Source organism: Anolis sagrei, chromosome 5, assembly GCF_037176765.1.
Source record: "Anolis sagrei isolate rAnoSag1 chromosome 5, rAnoSag1.mat, whole genome shotgun sequence".
Taxonomy (NCBI): domain Eukaryota; kingdom Metazoa; phylum Chordata; class Lepidosauria; order Squamata; family Dactyloidae; genus Anolis; species Anolis sagrei.
Window position 1 is genome coordinate 6,880,558 of NC_090025.1, and position 24,557 is coordinate 6,905,114.

Consider the following 24,557-nt stretch of genomic DNA (forward strand, 5'->3'; position numbering starts at 1 on the left):
ATTATTATTATTATTAGAAACACAACAAGATGAGTTCACAGCAGACACTCTGCTGGCTGTTGAATTGGCTCACACGTCAGACACTTCCCAAGTGTCTAGGACTGTGTGATGTATCGGCTAATAATGCATGGAGATCCGAGTAGGGTGGCCTTTTGCAACCAGACTGATGGGTGAGTTTGTCAGTGCCAATTGTTTTTAAGTCCAGGCCAAGTTATTTAAGCAATGCACCCAGTGTGCCAATCACCACTGGGGCCACCTTGCCTGGCTTTTGCCAGAGTCTTTCCAGTTCAATCTTTAAATCCTTGTATCGTGTAAGCTCTATTTATTATTATTATTATTATTATTATTATTATTATTATTATTATTAGAAACACAACAAGATGAGTTCACAGCAGACACTCTGCTGGCTGTTGAATTGGATCACACGTCGGACACTTCCCAAATGTCTAGGACTGTGTGATGTATCGGCTAATAATGCATGCAGATCCGAGTAGGGTGGCCTTTTGCAACCAGACTGATGGGTGAGTTTGTCAGTGCCAATTGTTTTTAAGTCCAGGCCAAGTTATTTAAGCAATGCACCCAGTGTGCCAATCACCACTGGGGCCACCTTGCCTGGCTTTTGCCAGAGTCTTTCCAGTTCAATCTTTAAATCCTTGTATCGTGTAAGCTCTATTTATTATTATTATTATTATTATTATTATTATTATTATTATTATTATTAGAAACACAACAAGATGAGTTCACAGCAGACACTCTGCTGGCTGTTGAATTGGATCACACGTCGGACACCTCCCAAATGTCGTGTAAGCTCTATTATTATTATTACTGACACAAAAGCACACTATGTCACAGCAAATGTGATCTATATGCTGGATTTCGTATTACAAAATCACAAGTTGAACACTTCCTAAGCGTCTAGGACTGTGTGAAAACGGCTCGGAAGTTCCAACTGGTCCAACGAGCAGCGGCCAGGATGTTAACTGGGGCTCCTTACAGAGAGAGGTCAACACTCCTGTTCAAGGAGCTCCACTGGCTGCCATTTATTTTCCGAGCCCAATTTAAGGTGCAGGTGCTTACCTACAAAGCCCTGAACGGTTTGGGACCAGCCTACCTGCGTGACCGCATCTCCGTCTACGAACCCACACGTTCACTCCGGTCATCTGGAGAGGCCCTGCTCATGATCCCGCCTGCATCGCAAGCACGTTTGGTGGGGACACGAGACAGGGCCTTTTCTGTGGTGGCCCCCCGACTCTGGAACACCCTCCCCAAAGATCTTAGACAGGCCCCTACCCTGGCAGTCTTTAGAAAAAACTTGAAGACTTGGCTGTTCTGATGTGCCTTCCCAGAATAGGAAACCTCCAATACCAAGTCCCAGAAGCACTTTATTAAAACTAAGATAGCCGCACGCTGCACACTGCACTTGCCCTATAAGCCTTATATAAGCCTTATAATCCTGTACCCATTACTCTGGCCCGGCCCAGTTTCATTATGTCCTAGTGTATTGTTTATTGCTTGTTGTTATATTGCTTTAATTATTTTTAATTTGCCTTGGGTTTTGTATTGTTATGTTGTGTGTTGAGGCCTTGGCCTTTGTAAGCCGCATCGAGTCCTTTGGGAGATGCTAGCGGGGTACAAATAAAGTTTAATAATAATAATAATAATAATAATAATAATAATAGAGAACTTATATAATCATAGTGCTTCAATAATTCTACCAGACTACCATCTGGATTTAGGCTTTTAACCAAAGGATTTTGAAAGGAATAGTATTTGTCATTCTTGAAGGAAACAATTGACACAATTGCTGGTTACAAGGTTAACATTGCTACATGCTACAGTTTTTAAAAGAATGCATATAATGCTTGTTTGAGATACCTGAAAAAGGTGACAAAGAACTGTACCAGGTCCATAAAGTTACTGTGCTGAGAAAATGCAATCTGTGAAGACAAAACACAAAGAAAATAATTTGCTGTTGCAGTTCAGAAACTCTGGTTGGAAATTGTGTCGCCGTAAGGACGACTGTCACAACAAAATCCGACTTCAATAGATAATACTGGCATAGCATTCATTAGAAAGTACTGTTTTACATGCAGGTTTAATACTTCACCCCTCTACCGTGTACCAGACAAAAGAGGCCCATCTCTCCCCCACACACATCATATGTAAAGGAACTCTATTAAACCGAGAATGGCAATAAGTATGCAGCACTTTGAGCCTCATGAAGGCAGATCATTACACCATTGCCTCTCTTGCGCACATGTCTGCACCCTGTAAAAATGAGCACTAATTAGTTGGTGTTTCTTTCAGAGTTGATGCTGAGAGACACTGCACGTTTGATACTGCAAAGAAGAGAGTTAAGAAGGTCTGTTGCCTTGAAAGACACTCATGTTCAATTAGAGAGCACCAAATGCAAACACTGGTCTTGGAGAAGCAATGTGGGATGACATTCCTCAAACAAAAAACATAGTATTAGAGAACATTTCTACTCGTTCTACCACAGGAGCAACCAGTGATGTAATTCCCCTCTTACACAGCCTTTCAGGAATGAAGGCTAGATCCAACTTGAAGGGACTTTCCTTTAACTTCCCTCCCTGCTTCCAGTCATCTTTCTCTGTCCTCAGATCACCCAAAGCACATCCCTCCATTTGCTACTGTGCAAAGCAGTGGCAGAAGACCTAAATGTGGCACCAGAGTGTCCCCCGAGACTTCACACAGAGTAGAGTCACCGTAGTCCATGCTCTGGTTACATCCAGTATAGACTACTGCAACACACTCTACGTGGGGTTGCCCTTGAAGACTGTCCGGAAGCTTCAAATAGTCCAACGAACAGCAGCTAGGTTACTAACAGGAGTGACACTCAGAGAGCAAACAACTCCCCTGTTGCACCAGCTCCACTGGCTGCCAGTTTGCTACCGGGCACAATTCAAAGTGCTGGCTTTAACCTATAAAGCACTGAACAGTTCTGGCCCAACTTACCTGTCTGAATGCATCTCCCCTTATGAACCATCTAGGACGTTAAGATCGTCTGGGGAGGCCCTGCTCTCGATACCACCTGCGTAACAAATACGTTTGGCAGGAACAAGAGACAGGGCCTTCTCAGTGGTGGCCCCTCGGCTATGGAACGCCCTTCCTAGGAACATTAGATCAGCCCCCTCCCTTTTATTTATATATTTTATTTATTTACAACATTTGTATCCCGCCCATATCTGCTGCGCCAGTTTGCTAGAGGGCACAATTCAAAGTGCTGGCATTAGCCTATAAAGCCCTAAATGGTTCTGGCCCAACTTACCTGTCTGAACGCATCTCCCCTTATGAACCATCTAGGATGTTAAGATCGTCTGGGGATGCCCTGCTCTCGATACCACCTGCGTAACAAATACGTTTGGCAGGAACAAGAGACAGGGCCTTCTCAGTGGTGGCCCCTCGGCTATGGAACGCCCTTCCTAGGAACATTAGATCAGCCCCCTCCCTTTTATTTATATATTTTATTTATTTACAACATTTGTATCCCGCCCATATCTGCTGCGCCAGTTTGCTAGAGGGCACAATTCAAAGTGCTGGCATTAGCCTATAAAGCCCTAAATGGTTCTGGCCCAACTTACCTGTCTGAACGCATCTCCCCTTATGAACCATCTAGGATGTTAAGATCGTCTGGGGATGCCCTGCTCTCGATCCCGCCTGCGTAACAAATACGTTTGGCGGGGACAAGAGGCAGGGCCTTCTCAGTGGTGGCCCCTCGGCTATGGAACTCCCTTCCTAAGGACATTAGATCAGCCGCCTCCCTTTTATTTATTTACAACATTTGTTTTCCACCCATATCTGCATGAAGGTGACTCAGGCGTATAAGTCGGCAACAATTAGAAAGCATATATAAAAATACATATATCAATAAATTAGAGATTTAAGATTGTCTGCACATCACACCTACTCTAAAATCCTCACATTTCACCTGTCATGTCCAGCACTTTTAATTTTACTCATTGCATTTGGCCCGGCCCTTAGTTTTTAAATGTGTCATGATGTTTATTGTTTAATGTTTACTGTTATTGCTTTAATGTTTATTGGTTGCCTTTTGAGTTTTATTGTTGTTTTGTTATGCTGTTGTTTTATTGAGGGTCTTGGCCTTTGTAAGCTGCGGGGTACAAATAAAGTTAATAAATAATAATAATAATAATAGTAATAATAATAATAATAATAGCAAAAACATCACAATACATTTAAAAACCATAAAAACAATGAACAATAAAAATTATTTAAAAACTATGTCTTCGTGTTCAAATCCGTAAAAAAAAAACATTCCGTAAAAAAGTTAAGACTTGGCTGTTTGAGCAAGCGTTTGAAAATGCAGTGTAACAGACATAGGAATATGGAACGACTGGATGATGAGATTGGACAACGTTTTTAACTAAGAGATGCAAATGATTTATGTTTTACTGATCCTGTTATGTTTTTATATTATATGTTAATGTTTTTGAATGTTTTATAGTGTTGTGGGGCATTGAATTGTTGCCTCGGTAAACCGCCCTTAGTCGCCAGCTGGCTGAGAAGGGCCGTATACAAATATAGCAAATAAATAAATATTAGAGCGAAAACCATGGACGTTGCCACCATAGTCTTTCAGGAGAAGCATATGAGAAAGAATGCGAGCGCAGTATTTTTCCGAATGAAGCAGGGAGTATTTGAAAACCGGGACAAATGCAAACTCTGGTCTTGGAGAATACCAAGTTGCTTGTTTATAGAGCTATTGTCCTCCCAACCCTGCTATATGCCTGTGAGACGTGGACTGTCTACAGATGTCACATGCAACTCCTGGAACGCTTCCATTAGCGCTGCCTCCGGAAAATCCTGCAAATCTCTTGGGAAGACAGGCGGACAAACGTCAGCGTGCTGGAAGAAGCAAAGACCACCAGCATTGAAGTGATGGTCCTCCGCCATCAGCTCCGCTGGACTGGCCATGTTGTCTGGATGCCCGACAACCGTCTCCCAAAGCAGTTGCTCTATTCCAAACTCAAGAACAGAAAACGGAACGTTGGAGGACAGGAAAAGAGATTTAAAGATGGGCTCAAAGCCAACCATAAAAACTCTGGAATAGACACTGAGAACTGGGAAGCCCTGGCCCTTGAGCGCTCCAGTTGGCGGTCAGCTGTGACCAGCAGTGCTGCAGAATTTGAAGAGACACGAATGGAGGGCAAAAGGGAGAAACATAGCAAGAGGAAGGCGCGTCAAGCCAACCCCGACCGAGACCGCCTTCCACCTGGAAACTGATGCCCTCACTGCGGAAGAAGATGCAGATCAAGAATAGGGCTCCACAGCCACCTACGGATCCACCCCCAGGATACCACTCTTGGAGGACCATCATCTTCGGACTACGAGGGATCGCCTAACTAACTAACTCCACTTCAACAGTTGATGTGTCTCTATATAGCACCAGTGGTCTAAAAGGAGAGATAGCTTCTGCGGAATTAATGTCTTCAATGCTGGCTTTCAACAGATAGCTGATTGGCCACCAAATGAAAAACAAAACTGCAGCATGGTTCTTATGGTAATCTCTGAGACTCAATCCTCCTACAAGTAGATGAGCTTAGAATCTATCTCCAGCATTATACAGTCAATCAGAAAGTCTCTAGCTGGTTCTCCACAGCAAAACTCCCAAGATCTTTGCTCTCTGATCAAAGGTCTCCCAGGTAGCCATTAGTAAAACGCCCACCTTGTGCTGCCCCAGGTCCCAATCACACACTACTAAATGTGCCTAGAATCACTCTCCAGCCTAGAATCTCTCTGCTACTAGATGAGTCTAGAATACCCATCTTGTGCTGTCCCAGGTCCCAATCACACACTACTAAATTGGCCATATCTTTTTCTACCAATTACCGAGGACACTTTCTTCTATTAGGCCCTGGAAAAGTACAGCCATAGACTCTATCCAATTTCCCAGGCCTTCTAAAACCTCACTAGCCTCAGCCCAGCCTTTTAAATTGCCTTGAACAGGCAGGATTATTTTAAATTTATGTGCTATTGTGGTTTTTAATGTTTATATTGTCTTGTTAATTTTATGTTTATGCTGTTTTCTTTGTATGCATTGATTATGTTACTTGGAAACCGCTCTGAGTACCTTTGGGGAGATAGAGCGGTATATAAATAAAGTTGTGTTGTTGTTGTTGTTGTTGTTGTTGTTGTTGTTGTTGTACTAGAGGGGCCTAGAATTACTCTCCAGCCTAGAATCTCTCTGCTGCTAGATGAGTCTAGAATACCCATCTTATGCTGCCCCAGGTCCCAGTCACACACTACTAGAGGGGCCTAGAATCACTCTCCAGCCTAGAATCCCTCTGCTACTAGATGAGTCTAGAATACCCATCTTGAGCTCTCCCAGGTCCCAATCACACACTACTAGATGGGCCTAGAATCTCTCTGCTACTAGATGGGTCTAGAATACCCATCTTGTGCTGTCCCAGGTTCCAATCACACACTACTAAATGGGCCTAGAATCTCTCCAGCATTATACAATTAGAAAGTCTCTAACTGGTTCTCCACAGGAAAACCTCCAAGACCTTTACTCTCTAATCAAAGGTCTCCCGAGTAGTCTTAAACATCCACCTTGTGCTGTCCTAGGTCCCAATCACACACTACTACATCTTGATTCTCAGTAGGGCTGAAGTTCCCCCACAGCATTCCCCTCTTGCCAATAGGCCGTGGTTGCTCTGCTACCTTCAGCAAGGACAGCAGGTGTACAACAAGCCCTGGGTCATTTTTACTTCCCAAAGTGTCTGCCTTTCCACAGCTAAGGGATGGATGCCATGCTGGCTTCTATGCCCTTGTGAAAGCCAGCGAGCCAATCCTTGTTTTCGGTGCAAAGCTCCTCCAAAGCCAATCCCCCAGGACAGTATCTGGCGACATGATGAAGAGCCAGCCTATTCATGATCCTCACATTTTATTTGGGAATGTGACAGGAGAGGCTAAAAGCAATCTAGGGGATACACTGTTGAATGTATTATTTAGAACTCTGAAATTACATTTTTCACGGTTCAGATCATGGAAAGTTCTCCTACCCTAAATCAAGTTTACACACATTTCTGTGCTGAAAATGATTAATCTTTATCTCACACTACACCATTCAAAATATAATATACTGCACTTTTAATACACTCCTTTGGACTTTCTTCTGCTTTGCAGCCTTTGTCAACTTGGCTCTCTCCAATCCAGATCCTAACTCCTCACTCACCCCTCTGCCATCCAGAACTTACTGCCATGACACCAGCTTTTAAAAGAAAGATTAACTTTTGAAGATCTCCCTTTGAATCTGTCTCTTTGAAACAACAAAGCACAGCCAACAAAAGGGTCACTGATGACTACTTATCCTTCCATTTCTTTTACACAAGTCGGTTGGTATGCAATGCAACGCTCTGCCGGAATATCTTCGGCAAACGTGAAAGAACTTCTCTCCAAGGTTACCTCATCTCCTGCAGATTCACTCATTGTATAAATTCTATTTCGGTTCAGATGGAAGTTAGATGCCTTTAGATCAAACGGAGATATTCGGATAAAAATACATTTCCAAGCACTCACGCTGGCCTGAACTTGGGTTTCCTGGCAGCAGCGTAACGCCTCAAAAGCAGATGCAAGCTGACATTTTATCGAGGGAAAGAGGAAGAAAAGCTACCAAAGAAACAGTGAAGTGGAGTTCTGCGCTCGTCCCTTCTGCAACGGATTTGCTCAAGTATCCTCAACGCCGATTGACGGTAACAGAAGTAGTAGCCTCTCCCACCTATGGCAAAGAAGCTCAATTTGCACGTTGTTGGGCTCGTACACACTGTATATTTCATTTTGGCAAATCAAAGCGAGCCAGCCCGTGATTCTGAAACTGGCACCACAAAATGAGCTTCCAGGATTTTCTGGTTCATATTTCAGAAGAAAAAAGGAGGGGAAATGGAACGCCAAAGCAAATTAGCACACCACACAAAAGTGAGCAAAGACCCACAAAGCTGAAAGCACCCAGACTTTGTAGGCAGATAAAACAAACTGAAAAATACCCGCCAAAAGTCTTTACTAAACCCCTCTGTTTTCTTCCCTGCCACTTCTGTTTCCTGAGTTCGAACATTGAGAAGTATGAAGCCAAACAGACCTCAGAGGGTAATATGAAGCTGCTGTGGCCAGAATTCTAAGTGCTCGCCTTTCCATCGAAAAACACTTTTTAAAGTATTTCCCGAGCTGTGCCAAGAATCATCAAGATCATTCAACATGGCTTCTGACAGTCTTCTGTAGAAAAGGGAAAACGTTATAACACTGCCCTTGACCTCAAGACGGGACAAGAGTCGCTAAAGGCTCGGAACATATTCATTTGGGGAAAAGAATATATCAAGACTTCAGGGTGAAGGTTTTGCAACTGGGGGAAAAAGCAAGTTATCTATGATGGGTAACAAACTAGGGACTATTTGCTGCTTATTGAATAGATCTTCTCAAATCATTTTTTTATTTACAGCATTTTTACCCCGCCCTTCTCAACCCCCGGAGGGGGGACAACGAGAACTCAGAGCCAGTTCTCAAGACGGGTTTATATTTAACAACTACAAAATATTTTTGGGAGGTTTCCAAAAATCCTTCACCCAGTACCTCTATGTGGAACCAACTCTGAAACACAACTGGGGTGGGGAACCATTCATCTGAATTTCCAATTAAGTTCTCTCTGCATCTTTTTATTTATTTACGACATTTATATGACATGTATATCTTTTCAGAGCTTTACTAGCTTTATCATTTCTTGATTCTGCGGAAAAGGTGAAGCCACCTCCAATCACTTGCCAGCTTGGACCATCAAGAGTAGAGCTCATTCCACAAAAGCCACAATTTTTCCTATGCAGTCACTGAGACTTGAGTGATCTCAATCAATTGATCTTGGGTACAGATCTGCTAAAGAAGAGTGCCCTATAGACAGAAAGGTTTAGAGATCCCCCAGAGAGGAGACATACCCAATGGATAGAGTTGGAGAGGGCAAGTCCCATATCTCTGTCCTATTCCCTTATCCCACTCACTATGGGGGCAACAGACATTCCTCTCTTTCCAAGACCTTCACCACTTGATGGCATACTTCACTTACTTCCAAGAGTGCCAACATGGTGCTATGGGTTGCATACTCTGCAATATCCACACCCTGAAGGGACCTTGAAAATGCCTTACTTTGCACTAGGAAATATTGAAATATATCTTTTACAGTCTTGGGGAAAAGGTAAATCATAAAACCAGACACCACAAGGGCCATTCAGCCTTTCTTAAAAGTCTCCAAATAGAAGACCTTACTGGACTCCCTGGTAGCAACATATCCCACTGCAAAACCATCTTACCATCAGGAAATTCTTTCTAATGTTTAGGTGGAAACTGTTTTCCTGCATCATCATCATCATCATCATCATCATCATCATCATCATCACTGAATCCTAGAGTTGGCCATCCAGTCCAACACCCTGACAAGAAGCAGGAAAATTGCATTCAAAGCACCCCTGACAGATGGCCATCCAGCCTCTGCTTAAAAGCCTCCAAAGACAACGCCTCCACCACACTCTGGGGCAGAGAGTTCCACTGCTGAACAGCTCTTACAGTCAGGAAGTTCTTCCTCATGTTCAGGTGGAATCTCTTTTCGTGTAGTTTGAAGCCATTGTTCCGTGTCCTAGTCTCCAGGGCAGCGGAAAATATGCTTGCTGCCTCCTCCGTATGACTTCCCCTCACATATTTATACATGGCCCTCATCCTGTCTCCTCTCAGCCTTCTCTTCTTCAGGCTAAACATGCCCAGCTATTTAAGCCACTCCTCATAGAGTTGGTCTCCAGACACTTGATCCTTTGAGTTGCCCTCTTCTGGACACATCCAGCTTGTCAACATGCCACTTCAACTGTGGTGCCCAAAACTGGACACAGTGGGATTCCAAGTGTGGTCTGACCAAGGCAGAATAGAGCATGGATAGCATGACTTCCCTGGATCTAGACACTAGACCCCTATTTATGCAGACCAAAATCTCTCTCTCTCTCTCTCTCTCTCTCTCGCATGGCATTGTTGGCTCATGTTTAACTTGTTGTCCATGAGGACACCAAGATCTTTTTCATGTACTGCTATCAAGCAAGGCATCCCCCATTCTATATCTATGCATTTCAATTTTTTTCCTGCCCAAATGGAGTATCTTGCATAGAATCATAAAATCACAGAGTCTGCAGATAGCACAAGGGTGTCTTTTTCTCTCCAGAAGGAGAGAACCCATGGCTCCATTGTGTCTTAGTCTCCAGGGCAGCAGAAAACAAGGCCTGCTCCTTCCTCAATGGTACATCCTTTCAAATATTTAGACATGGCTCTCATGTTCCTTCTCAGCCTTCTCTTCTCCAAGCTAAACATCCCCAGCTCCCTCAGCCATTCCTCAGAGGATTTGCTTCCAAAACTTTGATCATTTTGGTTGTCCTTCTCTGTATATGTTCTAGCTTGTCAACATCCTTCTTGTTGTCTGTCCTCGAGTGGTGTCATACACACATCCCTTGGAGAGTAGCCTAGTTTGGGGACATTAGCCCCTCTTTATTCAAAATTTGCTTTATGTCTCTTCTTATTAAGACAACCTCAAGACAGCTTGTTGTAAAAAATGCGTAAGTGCAACCCAGAAGTTTGAATAGCAAATAAGTGGATAAAAGGCCTTTAGAAATGTACACAGAATTTCAAAAAGACCTGGACAAGACTTTGCAAGGCACATGAAGCAGGATGCCATGCTTTTAAATACATACAGTCCATGTGCACTAGGCAAAGCATCATGTCTGAAGAAGAAGGCTGCACAATTTCAGTGCTGTCACAGGCAAATGTAGTAGAGCTGAATTTTTGAAGGAGGGAGACTAAAATGATCAAGGGTCTGGAGAACAAGCCCTATGAGGAGCGGCTTAAGGAGCTGGGCATGTTTAGCCTGAAGAAGAGAAGGCTGAGAGGAGATATGATAGCCATGTATAAATATGTGAGATGAAGCCACAGGGAGGAGGGAGCAAGCTTGTTTTCTGCTTCCCTGGAGACTAGGACACAATGGAACAATGGCTTCAAACTACAAGAGAGGAGATTCCATCTGAACATTAGGAAGAACTTCCTGACTGTGAGAGCCGTTCAGCAGTGGAACTCTCTGCCCCGGAGTGTGGTGGAGGCTCCTTCTTTGGAAGCTTTTAAACAGAGGCTGGATGGCCAACTGTCAGGGGTGATTTGAAAGCAATATTCCTGTTTCTTGGCAGAATGGGGTTGGAAGAGGATGGCCCAACTCTTTGATTCTATGATTCTATGACTCAAGTTGGGGGAAGTTGAACAAAGGATTTTAACTACATGCACCATTTTAGAGGAGGTTAGGATAAAGGAAATATATGATGGGGAGGGGAGAACCATGGTCATGAGATAAGTTGCTATCTGAAAAACTATCTGCACTGAATGGATTTGCAGGATGAGAATAAACTACGGTAACCAAAACCATAAATCAACCACCTGAGAATACCTGCTTCCATATATAATATATATTTTCTCTATCCTGTAGCTCTTATTACAAAAGCTTCTCTGAAAATATATGCATAATGCTTGGTGAAATATCAGACACAGGGGCAGCTAGTCACGGGGTGTGTAAGTATTTGTGTGAGAGTGAGTGGGAGAGAGGCTGAATAAGGCTTTCAGGGCACAGAAGTTAATTCAATACCATCCATCTTCTTGCAAATGCTAAAATAAGCAACCAAACAACAAACAAACATAGACTGGGGTGTTTTCCCCTCAGTTCACATAATCTATGCAAGTTCTAAATTTCCGCATTCACTCTCTACAATTAAGGGACAGGAAAGGGTATATGGGTGAGCTGTAGCAAAGAGCGTGGGATAAATGATGCCTACTGTGCACACACATTTGAAAGAAATGCCAGTGCTATTTCTCCACCCAGCTGACACTTCCCAATATCTCCTTGCAAGGACTCCTTGACTGCGACCATACCTCATGAAGTCGGATCAGGCCAGGGTGGTCCATGCCTTAGTCAGCTCCAGATTAGATTACTATAATGCACTCTACATGGGGCTGCCCTTGAAGACGGCCTGGAAATTTCAATTGGTACAACAGGAGGCAGCCAGGTTACTAACTGGGGCTCCTAACAGGGAGCGGTCAACCCTCCTGTTTAAGGAGCTCCACTGGCTGCCGTTAATTTTCCGGTCCCAATTCAAGGTGCAGGTCCTCAACTACAAAGCCCTGAACTGTATGGGACCCGCCTACCTGCGTGACCGCATTTCTGTGTACAAACCCACACAATCTCTTCAATCATCTGGAGAGGCCCTGCTCTCGCTCCCGCCCCCCTCACAAGGCGTGGTTGGTGGGGACGAGGGAGAGGGCCTTGTCGGTGGTGGCCCCCCGACTCTGGAACTCACTTCCCAGGGATATCAGGCATGCCCCAATATTGGCAGTCTTTAGGAGGAACCTGAAAATGTGGCTGATCCAGTGTGCCTTCCTGGAATAAGGAAATAATTCCCAGCAAAATGTCCTCAGAATGCGCTTTAACTATTCTTTGGATTGCGCTCCCCTCGCTTCTTTTAAAACCCTCCTACCATATATATCCTACCTTGTTCATGCCCAGCATTCAATTTTAATTTTTAAAGTATTAAATTTGGCCCAGCCATAGATTTTTAAATCTTTGTGTGTTATTGTTTATATGTGATTTATGCTAATTGTATTGTTTTTGTTTATTGCTTTCTTGTTTTATTGATGTGTTGTTGGGCTTGGCCTCATGTAAGCCGCTCCGGGTCCCTTGGGGAGATGGTGGTGGGGTATAAATAAAGTTTTATTATTATTTATTAAAGAGAGAGAGAATGAGTCTTGGCCTTCAGGACACCCATTTCAGATGGTTTCAGACAGATCCTATTCTGCTGACCTTATTACATGGAATCCCGCTGGAGCATTGCAATGCACCCAAATACCTGGGGGGTCACTCTGGACCGTGCCCTGACCTACAAGAAGCACTGCCTGAATATCAAGCAAAACGTGGGTGCCAGAAACAATATCATACGAAAGCTGACTGGCACAACCTGGGGATCACAACCAGATACAGTGAAGACATCTGCCCTTGCGCTATGCTACTCTGCTGCTGAGTATGCATGCCCAGTGTGGAACACATCTCACCACGCTAAAACAGATGTGGCTCTTAATGAGACATGCCGCATTATCAAGAGGTGTCTGCGCCCTACACCACTGGAGAAATTACACTGCTTAGCCAGTATTGCACCACCTGACATCCACCGGGAAGAAGCAGCCAATAGTGAAAGGACCAAGGCAGTGACATCTCCAGCTCATCCCTTGCTTGGGAATCAGCCAGCACGTCGACTTAAATCTAGAAATAGTTTTCTAAGATCTACAGAGAGCACCTCAGCAAGTGAGAGTCCAAAAGTGGCAGGCTCAAACCTGTTCCTGGTGTCAAAGAGGGTAGGCTCTGAAGAAAATTAGTGCTGCCCCTTCATTCCCCATTCCTTGGTTCCTTTTAGAACAATCTAATGTCATTTAAGAACTATTTTTTTTTTAAAAAAAACACCTCCTTGTTGACGTAGTTCAGACTCGCTGAGGTAGTTAAGAAGATTCATATGAAATGAAATCAGGTGTTGTGGAGAGATGTGATGGATAAATAAATATATATGTGAGAGAGAGACTCGCATTTTTCCACAGCGGAGTTTAAGGAGTTCAAGCAAGGAGACTTCCTGGCAAATCTTTTAAAACAACAGCCCTCCTTTTCAGATCTCATGGGTGTTTGTTCAAAAAAGCTGGTTTGAATTATCTGCCACTTGGCAGCGGCAATGTTGGAATCCGGCTCGGGTGCTTGCCTGCGCAGTTTCTCTTACCAAGCGTTTTGCAAGAGTAATACACGAAATTTATTGCATTTTACATGTACCCACATGTGATACATGTGAAATTCCTTTTTTTTTTCTTTTTTGCTAACATGCCCTTAAAACCTGATTCAAAGCACCAAATTCCAATATATTTGTGCAAACTGAAATGAAGTCATACAAAGGAAATGTCTATTATGGGCTCAAGTATGATCCTGGTTAAACCCAAGAAACTTCTAAAGATCACTGCTAAGGTTAGGAAAGAGAAAGCTTATTCACAGAAAGCAGTAGACATACTGCAGGTCACAAATAAAGGCCCTGTTCTGTATGTCCTCACACAACTCTCTAAAGAGGAATATAAGTCCAAGTCTTTTCTCAAAGGCTTTAAAGTAGTGGTTCCCAACCTTTTTTTGGCCAGGGACCACTTGACCAGGGACCATTCTCCAACATTAGTAGCAAAAGCGGAGTGGGAAGATCAAAAGACAACCTGGAAAAATGGCACTACCTAAAAGAATCCCTCACCTTGTGTGACTGTGGAACTGAACAGACAACTTCACATCTGTATGCTTGTCCACTATGCCCTGCCTCATGTATAGAGGAAAAAGTGGGCACTAGAAACAATATCATACGAAAGTTGACTGGCACAACCTGGGGATCACAACCAGACACAGTGAAGACATCTGCCCTTGTGCTTTGCTATTCTGCTGCTGAGTATGCATACCCAGTGTGGAACACCTCTCACCACACTCAAACAGTAGATGTGGCTCTTAATGAGACATGCCGCATTATCACGGGGTGTCTGCGCCCTACACTACTGGAGAAATTACACTGTCTAGCCAGTATTGCGCCACCTGACATCCGTTGGGAAGTAGCAACCAATAGTGAAAGGACCAAGCAGTGACATCTCCAGCTCATCCCCTGTTTGGGTATCAGCCAGCACGCCGACGACTTACATCAAGAAATAGTTTTCTAAGATCTACAGAGACACTTGCTGGAACACCTCAGCAAGCGAGAGTCCAAAAGTGGCAGGCTCAAACCCAGAACCTCAATCAATGGCTGATACAGAATGAGAGACTCCCCCCTGGGCACACAGAAGACTGGGCAACTTGGAAGGCGCTGAACAGACTGCGCTCTGGCACCACGAGATGCAGAGCCAAACTTAAGAAATGGGGCTACAAAGTGGAATCCTCGACATGCGAGTGTGGAGAAGAGCAAACCACAGACCACCTGCTGCAATGCACCCTGAGCCCTGCCACATGCACAATGGAGGACCTTCTTGCGGCAACACCAGAAGCACCCCAAGTGGCCAGCTACTGGTCAAAGGACATTTAATCAACTACCAAGTCTGCAAAATTTGTGTTTTGTTTGTTTGTTTGTTTGTTTGTTTGTTTGTTTAAAAAAATGAAATACAACTATCTGGTTTGCTCCTGACACGATAAAAATAAATAAATAAATAAATGTACAGAGGAAGAATTGTTGGAGGCTACAGACAATGCCGATGCTGTTGCCCGTTTTTGGCCAAAAGATATTTCACCGTTTGTGCTCCTTCTATTTTTATGAGTTTTATACTAATTTATGCAATGCTTTTGATATGAAATAAATAAATAAATAAATAGCACCAAAAGGGTGACTAATCGGTTTTTGTTCAATTTCAGATTCGCTTTGGTTATTTGGGGTGCTGGTTCAGAAAACTGAATTGGATAGACCACATCAGCTCTAGTTTCTGTTGCAGAAATCAGAGTATGATACAGAACATATGCCTTCCAGGAATCACCATCTGCTCACCCCCCAGAAAACCATATTTATTTATTTATTCATTTGCCATATTTATATACCTTCCCTCTCAACCCGGAGGTGACTCAAGGCAGTTTACAGTCGGCAGTCAATGCCCCCAAACAACATAAATACAGTTAAAAACATTACATACTGTATAATAAAAACCTTTTAAACAGAGGGCCAGGTCACAGTCCCTCAAACTGTTGGAGGGCCAGATTATAATTTGAAAAAGCATGAATGAATCCCTATGCACACTGCACATATCTTATTAGTAGTGCAAAAAACACTTTAAAACAATACAATAATTAAAACGAGGAAAATTTTAACAAATATAAACTTATTAGTATTATATCAGCTTTTGGCTGATGAGATAGGGTTGTTGTTGCTGTGTGCTTTCAAGTCATTTCAGACTTGGCGAGCAAGGGCTGGGTCAATGACCTTGGAGGGGCGTATCCAGCCCTCGGGCCTTAGTTTGAGGACCCTTGATATAAACCATATAAAAGCAATAAAACAATAAAAACCATAAAACACAACTCCTCCGTGTCTCATCACTAAAATCATTTAATCTAGAGCTGATATGGTAGTAGTAATCTTTTGTGGGAAGTCAACCTCTTCCCTCCTGACATCCCTGTTGGCTCGGCACTATAAGAGGGTTTTGTGTGACCAGTTGCTCTTGTTGTCACGTGGTTTCGAGGCAACGGTGTAGTAATGTTGAGGCTGCGGACCATACTTTCATTCTTGCACCGGCGCAGCTGGCTGGGTATCAGCTGCATTAAGATCACTACTGACCAAAAGGTCATGAGTTCGAAGCCAGCCTGGGTCGGAGTGTGCTTCCGGCCAATTTGTGTAGCTTTTTGTTGACCTTTGCAACCTGAAAGACAGTTGCATCTGTCAAGTAGGAAATTTAGGTACCACCTATGTGTGGGGAGGCTAATTTAACAAATTTGCAAGGCCATAAAAATCTCCAGCAAAAAGCATGCGGGGAATGCGGAAAGTACTTCATCAGTGTCGCAGATGGACAGTGAAGAGACAGCTCCCCTGGTGACCAGAAAATTGGAATGTTAAATAGCCTCTGACTGTCTGTCTATATGTGTTGTGTGTCTATGGCATTGAATGTTTGCCATGTATGTGTACATTGTAATCTGCCCTGAGGCCCCTGCGGGGTGAGAAGGGTGGAATATAAATACTGTAAATAAACAAATAAATAAATAAATTGTGGTCCACTGATGGTCCACGGATCACAGGTTGGGAACCACTGATTTAAAGCCACAGAGTAGCCTTCCCCAGTTTGGAAATATTGAATTACAACTCTCATAAGTCTTCCATTTCAATGGCAAGGGAAAGGTAGGCTGCTGGAGGTTCATATGGGAATGGCCAATTTCTGTTGCAAATAGGAGGCAGCATCCTCCGTTCAGTCAAGAAGCGAACTGGAGAACTAATATCCGGACAGGGGAAACGACACACATTTCAACAGATATTTAAGACATATTTCTTTCTAATCGGTATAAAAAATAAAAGGAATAGGAATAGCATACATTCCCATTGTTTTATGGCCACATGCTTGGGAACAACGGGAGTTTAAAGGGACACCAGATTGAGGAAGATTTGCTTCAAGTATCAGATCCATGGGAACCTCAGCTCTTCTCTGTTCTGCCACCATGCCAACAAGGAAAGTAATGCCTCGATCTATAATGTTTTGTATCATAGAATGCAGGGTGCTTCCCCATCCGAATGTCTCCCCAATCATTGCTTCATGGGCTTATTTATTTTGCACATCTGCGACCAAGCTGTGCACTTGACATCTAAATTTCCATTCAGTCAACTGCAGCCTTTCACTGATACTTCTTTTAAGTATTCTGCTATGAGCCAGTTCCTTGATGCTTAAATGGTTTTCCGTGCGGGAAAGACAGTTCCTTTCTTGGGTTGTCACCCAGGCGCACATTACCGGATCAACGATGGTTGTTGCTTCATGTTTCAAGGTTCAGCCTTCTCTTCCTTGCCTCAATTCCTTCCTTTCTTGAGTTGTTCGGTTTCTCCCTCTCTGCTGCATCCAGCAATTTGCTAGCTATGACAACTCCCAAGGGAAGATTCCAGCCCAGATGCCATGAGAGAATCACACCAAAGTGATTGTTCTGAATTCAGGGTTTGCTGAAAGGATGAACCAAACCACTTCTCATGCTGTGCATCAGTAGGCCCAGGAAGGGCTCCTGCTGAGTGAGAGTCAATGCTTTGCATACAAAGGCTAGCATCCTGTGAGTTATTGGAAAGGAAGAAGGATCAACACTTGCATATACAGGGTGCGGCAGCATAACTTCCTTTTTTAAAATGCGCGCCATTCAGTCGGTTGAAGACATTGCGGAGCGCAAGTGGTCTCGTTCGAGAGGCAGGAGTATAAAGTTTTGTCCTGACACAGTTCAGGAAGGTATTTAGGCCTCCTGGAAACTCTGTGAAAGCGTCAGTTCAATGTAGCTTTTTAGCCTGAAAGCTTCATGGAATAACCTTAGTCTGGAAAGCAGTACGCTGTGAAAGCGTCAGTTCAACGTAGCTTTTTAGCCTGAAAGCTTCATGGAATAACCTTAGCCTGGAAAGCAGTACGCTTGGGATTTCTTGCATTGTGATTCTTGGGGCAAATGTTTCCTTGCTTGTACCTGGGACTCTGGTTTGAACTTTGCCAATAGGATTATGTCTCCTGCTTTTACCTGAAGATCTTTGGAACTGTATCCTGCATGTAACCTTAATCTTTGGAACTTTGCAATGCTTATTCTTTATTTTGATTTGGATTTTTTCCTCAATAAACTGTAAAACTACAGCTCTTGTGTGGTGGTGTTCGGAAGCCTACTCTGTGTTGCAACACCTACTTTTCGAGCAGATGTTCTGTGATCGCAACCCAGTGCGCCTTTCGGAATCGCTTTAATTTAGCCCCATTGGCCCCTGTCCTGGACCGGAAATCAACTGTGATGTGGGTCACTACATTCAGACAAACTCCAAGTGCGACAACACGAAGAACTGGAGTCCTCGGCCCATTAGATCACCTGAGAACATTGAGGCAGTGAGAGCTTCAATGTTGTGATCACCACGGTGTTCTGCGCGCAAACATGCGTCTGCCCTTGGACTTTCCGATCGTTCTGTGAGGAGAATTCTTCATGATGATCTTCATTTCCATCCTTACAAGATGGTGATGGTGCAGGAACTTTCTGAACGTGACTTCAATTCTCGGAGGAACACGTGTGATGTTCTTCTCAAAGTTGTTCCTGGGGATGCTATAGTTTTTTTTAGTGATGAAGCCCGTTTTCATTTGTGTGGATCCGTCAACAAACAAAACATGCGCTACTGGGCTGACAACAATCCTCGAGAATGGCATCAAAGGCCTTTGCATTCACCTAAAATCACAGTGTGGTGTGCCATTTCCTCAGCTGGAATTATTGGTCCCTGGTTCTTGGAGGAAAATGAAGTCGCAGTGACAGTGAATTCGGACCGCTATGTAAACATGTTACAGGATTTTTTTCCCCACAGCTAGATGGGTTGGACTTAGGGGACATCTGGTTCCAACAAGACGGTGCAACTGCACACACTTCAAGAGCAGCAAACAAGATCATGTTGTACTGAGGTACTATGTTGTATTGGATCACACATCGGACACTTCCCAAGTTTCTAGGACTGTGGGATGTATCAGCGAATAATGCGTGCAGATCCCAGTAAGGTAGCCTTTTGCAGCTGGCAGAAGGTAATTTTGTCAGCGCTGATTGTGTTTAAGTGCAGGCCAAGGTCTTTAGGTACTGCACCAAGTGTGCCAATCACCACATTGACTGGCTTGTGCCAGAGTCTTTGCAGTTCGATCTTTTAATTCTTGTACCATGTCAGTTTTTCCAGTTGTTTCTCTTCAATCCTGCTGTTGCCTGGGATTGCAGCACTGACATCCATACTTGGTTTTTTAACACGATGGTGAAGTCAGGAGTATTATGCTCTAAAACTCAGTCTGAATTCAAAAGTCCCAGAGTAGTTTGACATGTTCATTTTCTGTAACTTTTTCAGGCTTGTGATCCCACCAGTTTGCAGGCAGATAGTATTTATGGCACAAGTTCCAATGAATCATCTGAGCAACGGTGTTGTGCCTCTGCTTGGAGTCTGTCTGCGCGATCTTCTTGCAGCAGCTAATTTATTTATTTAGAACTTTTATATACCGGTCTTCTCGACCTCCGCAGAGGGACTCAGTCCAGTTCACAACAAAGGATTCATAACAATAGTTTAAAACATCACATTCCATAATTCACTAAAACATTAAAATACAATCATATAATTACATAATGCCAAGTCGTCAAAATGAAGTCACAATTCATCGCCATCTGTCCGTGTGGTCAGGAGTTATTGACTCACTCATCAAATGCTAAATTCCAGAGCCAGGTTTTCACCAGTTTTCTAAAAGTCAGGAGAGAAGGGGCAGATCTAATCTCCAGTGGGAGAGAGTTCCAGAGCCGAGGGGCCACCACCGAGAAGGCCCTGTCCCTCGTCCTGGATGTGATCTATTGTTTCATCTGCTTCCTTGTAGAGTCTACCCTTGGGATATGTCATCAACTTTTCAATTCTGCACTTTGATGGCATTTGTTCTAATTGGTTGTTGTTGTTCTTATCTACTCCTTTATTATCTACTATAACAAAAGTAAGTTTTTACTTTTTTAAAAAAGCTTTAGAATCATAGAATCATAGAATCAAAGAGTTGGAAGAGACCTCATGGGCCATCCAGTCCAACCCCCTGCCAAGAAGCAGGAATATTGCATTCAAATCACCCCTGACAGATGGCCATCCAGCCTCTGCTTAAAAGCTTCCAAAGAAGGAGCCTCCACCACACTCCGGGGCAGAGAGTTCCACTGCTGAACGGCTCTCACAGTCAGGAAGTTCTTCCTAATGTTCAGATGGAATCTCCTCTCTTGTAGTTTGAAGCCATTGTTCCGCGTCCTAGTCTCCAGGGAAGCAGAAAACAAGCTTGCTCCCTCCTCCCTGTGGCTTCCTCTCACATATTTATACATGGCTATCATATCTCCTCTCAGCCTTCTCTTCTTCAGGCTAAATATGCCCAGTTCCCTAAGCCGCTCCTCATAGGGCTTGTTCTCCAGACCCTTGATCATTTTAGTCGCCCTCCTCTGGACACATTCCAGCTTGTCAATATCTCTCTTGAATTGTAGTGCCCAGAATTGGACACAGTATTCCAGATGTAGTCTAACCAAAGCAGAATACAGGGGTAGCATTACTTCCTTAGATCTAGACACTATGCTCCTATTGATGCAATAGGAGCATTGTGTGTATTTTCTCTCCTGTTTCCTATATATAAAGTCATATATAGCACTGACCGTACTGCACTCTCCTCTTACAACAAATATCCCTACATGGGTGACATACGTTGGTCTTATAACAAATATCTCTACATGGGTGATATACCCATATGCTTTTTCAGACTTTGAAGCAGAGCACAGCTCCGAAAGACCATTTTGTGCCCCTTCCCATTGCCTTTTCTTGGACCCAAAGGGCTAATGTCCCTATTCTGGAAGACTCCAAGTGAATTTCCCTTTAGAATAGGTTACACAGCCCATTGCATTGGTTTACTTTAAAAAAAATCCACTTTTTCAAAGCTAGAGTGGATTTCCATCTGTGTCTAGTTTGGGGATTGACACTTTGGCAGTCCAAGTCGTCTCAGGCTCAGTTCCTATAGAGGCAGGGCTTTCCTGTGCCATTGCCACCCAGGCAAGAGGCAAGCACTATTTTATACAGACGAATCTAGTGGAAATCCCGCGGGATCCCTAATTTAAACAGCACAATGGATCATGAAGTATTTATAAAGCTTTCCCCCCAAACGCTGTGTCTCAGCCACCATATGACTGAAAATTTACAATCCCCAGAGCTGTCGTCAGCCTTTCATCTGTTTTATTCCAAATTTATTATCATTCCTAGTAGCAAACTCCGGCTGTAAGCACAGCCATTTTTCCAGCCCATTCTTTTTGTAAAAAAAAGAACGTGAGGCATACCTTTGTAACAGGTCAATCCCTACGCAATGATGCAACAAAAGGGAATATATGCACCACTACACATCCTGCCTCAAGTAGTAAAAGGCAAGCGCCTTGATATGTCATTTAAATATTGTTGGCATCACTCTTCTGTCCTTTATCTGCTCATATAGGAGGAAAAACAAAAGTCCTGATCATGCTTTAGAGAGCATTCTTACACTCAGGTTCACACCAAAGTGTCTGCTAGGCACCTGGAAGCAAGCGACAGAAAGATGTCACATACTTCATTGCTTTCTCTTTATAGCAGGTGCGGACAAACTTGAGCCCTTCAGGTATTTTGGATTTCAATTCCCACAATGCCTAGGAATTCTTGAAGTTCAAAACACCTGGAAGGCCAAAGTTTGTCCATGCCTGCCATATATCCTCTCATCAAATGGGTGGGATAGCCAATATTCCAGAGGAAAGGAGGACAATTCAAAATGATCTTGACAGATTAGAGATGGGCCAAAGCTAACAAAATGAAGTTCATCAGTGACAAATGCAAGATACTCCACTTAGGCAGAAAAAACGAAATGCAAAGATACAGAATGGGGGACGCATAGCTCGAGAGCAGTACATGTGAAAAAGATCTTAGGGTCCCCGTGGACAACAATTTAAACATGAGCCAGGAATGTGATGCGGCGGCAAAAAAGCCAATGGGGTTTTGGCCTGCATCAATAGGAGTCTAGTGTCTAGATCCAGGGAAGTCATGCTCCCCATGTTCTATTCTGCCTTGGTTAGACCACATCTGGAATATTGTGTCCAATTCTGGGCACCGCAATTGAAGGGAGATGTTGACTCTAAGCTGGAATGTGTCCAGAGGAGGGCAACTAACATGATCAAGTGTCTAAGCAGTGACATCTCTGAAAGGACCTAAGCAGTGATATCTCTGGCCCATCCTCTGTTCGGCAATCAGCCAGCATTCCAATATCTTAAATCAAGAAACAGCTTCCTAAGATCAAGAGTGAGACTCGCAGGAACACCTCAGCAAGCGAGAGTCCAAAAGTGGCAGGCTAAAACCGAGCACCTCAATTAGTAGCAGAGAATGAATGAGCAACTCCCCCCTGGGCAAACTGAAGACTGGTAGACTTGGAAGCCGCTGAACAGACTGAGCTCGGACACCACAAGATGCAGAGCCAACCTTAAGGAATGGAGTCACAAAGTCGAGTCCATGACATGCAAGTGTGAAGAAGAGCAAACCATAGGCCACTTACTACAATGCAGTCTGTGCCACATGCACAATGGAGGACTATCTTACAGCCGCACCAGAGGCATTCCCAATGGCAAGCTTCTGGTCAAAGGACATTTAGCATCATGTCAAGTTTTTAAATTTTGTGTGTCAAATACATCACAACTGTACCCTCGGTTCACTTCTGACGCAATAAATAAATAAATCAAATCCAAAGAACCTTGGGGGTTGAAAGAGAAGGGGACAAACTGAAGACCACCATAGAGATGCAATGAGCTTTGGAACTGGAGAAGTGTTCTTGCCATACATCAAGGGAACCACTGTCCGCATAGAGAAGCTGATGAGGAAACACAGCATACAAACTATCTACAGACACACCAAGAAAATCCAACAACTGCTACGTTCAGCAAAGGACAAGAGGGATCCTCTCACCTCTGTAGGAGTCTACCAGATACCATGCAGCTGTGGACAAGTCTACAGAGGGACCGCCAAACGCAGCAGCATTGCCCAGACACGAATCAAGGAACATGAGACTCCTTCAACCAGAGAAGTCAGCCATAGCAGAGCACCTGATGAACCAACCTGGACACAGCATATTATTTGAGAACACAGAAATGCTGGACCACTCTCACAACCACCATGTCAGACTACACAGAGAAGCCATTGAAACCCACAAGCATGTGGACAATTTCAACAGAAAGGAAGAAACCATGAAAATGAACAAAATCTGGCTACCAGTATTTAAAAAACTCTAAAATTACAACAGCAAAACAGCAGAGAGGAAACAATCAAGGACATCAACAAAAGATTGCCCCAGGCACTGCCAGGCCATCAAATGCTAATCAAAGTGGTCAGTTGAAACATTCACGCCTAGCTCCAGCAGACAAGAGTTCTTTGTATTGTCGAAGGCTTTCATGGCCGGAATCACTGGGTTGTTGTAGGTTTTTCCGGGCTATATGGCCATGTTCTGGAGGCATTTTCTCCTGACGTTTCATCTGCATCTATGGCAAGCATCCTCAGAGCATCCTCACTACCTCTGAGGATGATTGCCATAGATGCAGGCGAAACGTCAGGAGAGAATGCCTCCAGAACATGGCCATATAGCCCGGAAAAACCTACAACAACCAAGTGTTCTTTGTCCCACCCTGGTCATTCCACAGATATATAAACTCATTTTCCTAATTCCAACAGACCTCACTACCTCTGAGGATGCTTGCCACAGATGCAGGCGAAATGTCAGGAGAGAATGCCTCTAGAACATGGCCATATAGCCCAAAAAAACCTACAACAACCCAGTGGACCACAACTGTTAGAAAACTCACCAGCTCAGCACACAGATGTTGATCATTTGTAATACATGGATGCCTTGCAGCTGCATTTGCAATAGCTGGATACGCTGGAAAAAGACCCATATTTACCCATTTCATTAAGGCCTCGATATTCAGATGGATGGAGACTGGAAGCATTCAGAACAGCAGCTCATGTCAGGCCTGAATCCCAAGAACAAGGACATGGCTGCCTCCAATATTCCTCCGTCCTCATTGCTTCCAAGCGAGGGCGTTTGACTTGCAGGTATACGTAAACAACAGCCGCTCTTCCTGAGCATGTGGGTCAATGTATTAAACAAAGCAAGTCACAAACCCAAGACATCCATTTAATTAGAGGAATGACAAGCTAATAAAGTGTTAGTGGAAAGAAAAATCCCAAACCACCGCAAAC

The 24,557-nt window shown here is 43.7% G+C and overlaps 1 protein-coding gene across 1 annotated transcript in view; it reads right to left on the minus strand.

The window, feature by feature from the left end:
* The window catches only part of ATRN (attractin), a 332,072-nt gene that overhangs the window by 94,603 nt on the left and 212,912 nt on the right, over window positions 1–24,557 (minus strand). Inside the window, exon 25 of the mRNA XM_060779447.2 lies at window positions 1,876–1,937. Within this exon, the coding sequence (XP_060635430.2) occupies window positions 1,876–1,937 (62 nt within the window). The remainder of the gene's footprint in view (window positions 1–1,875; window positions 1,938–24,557) is intronic.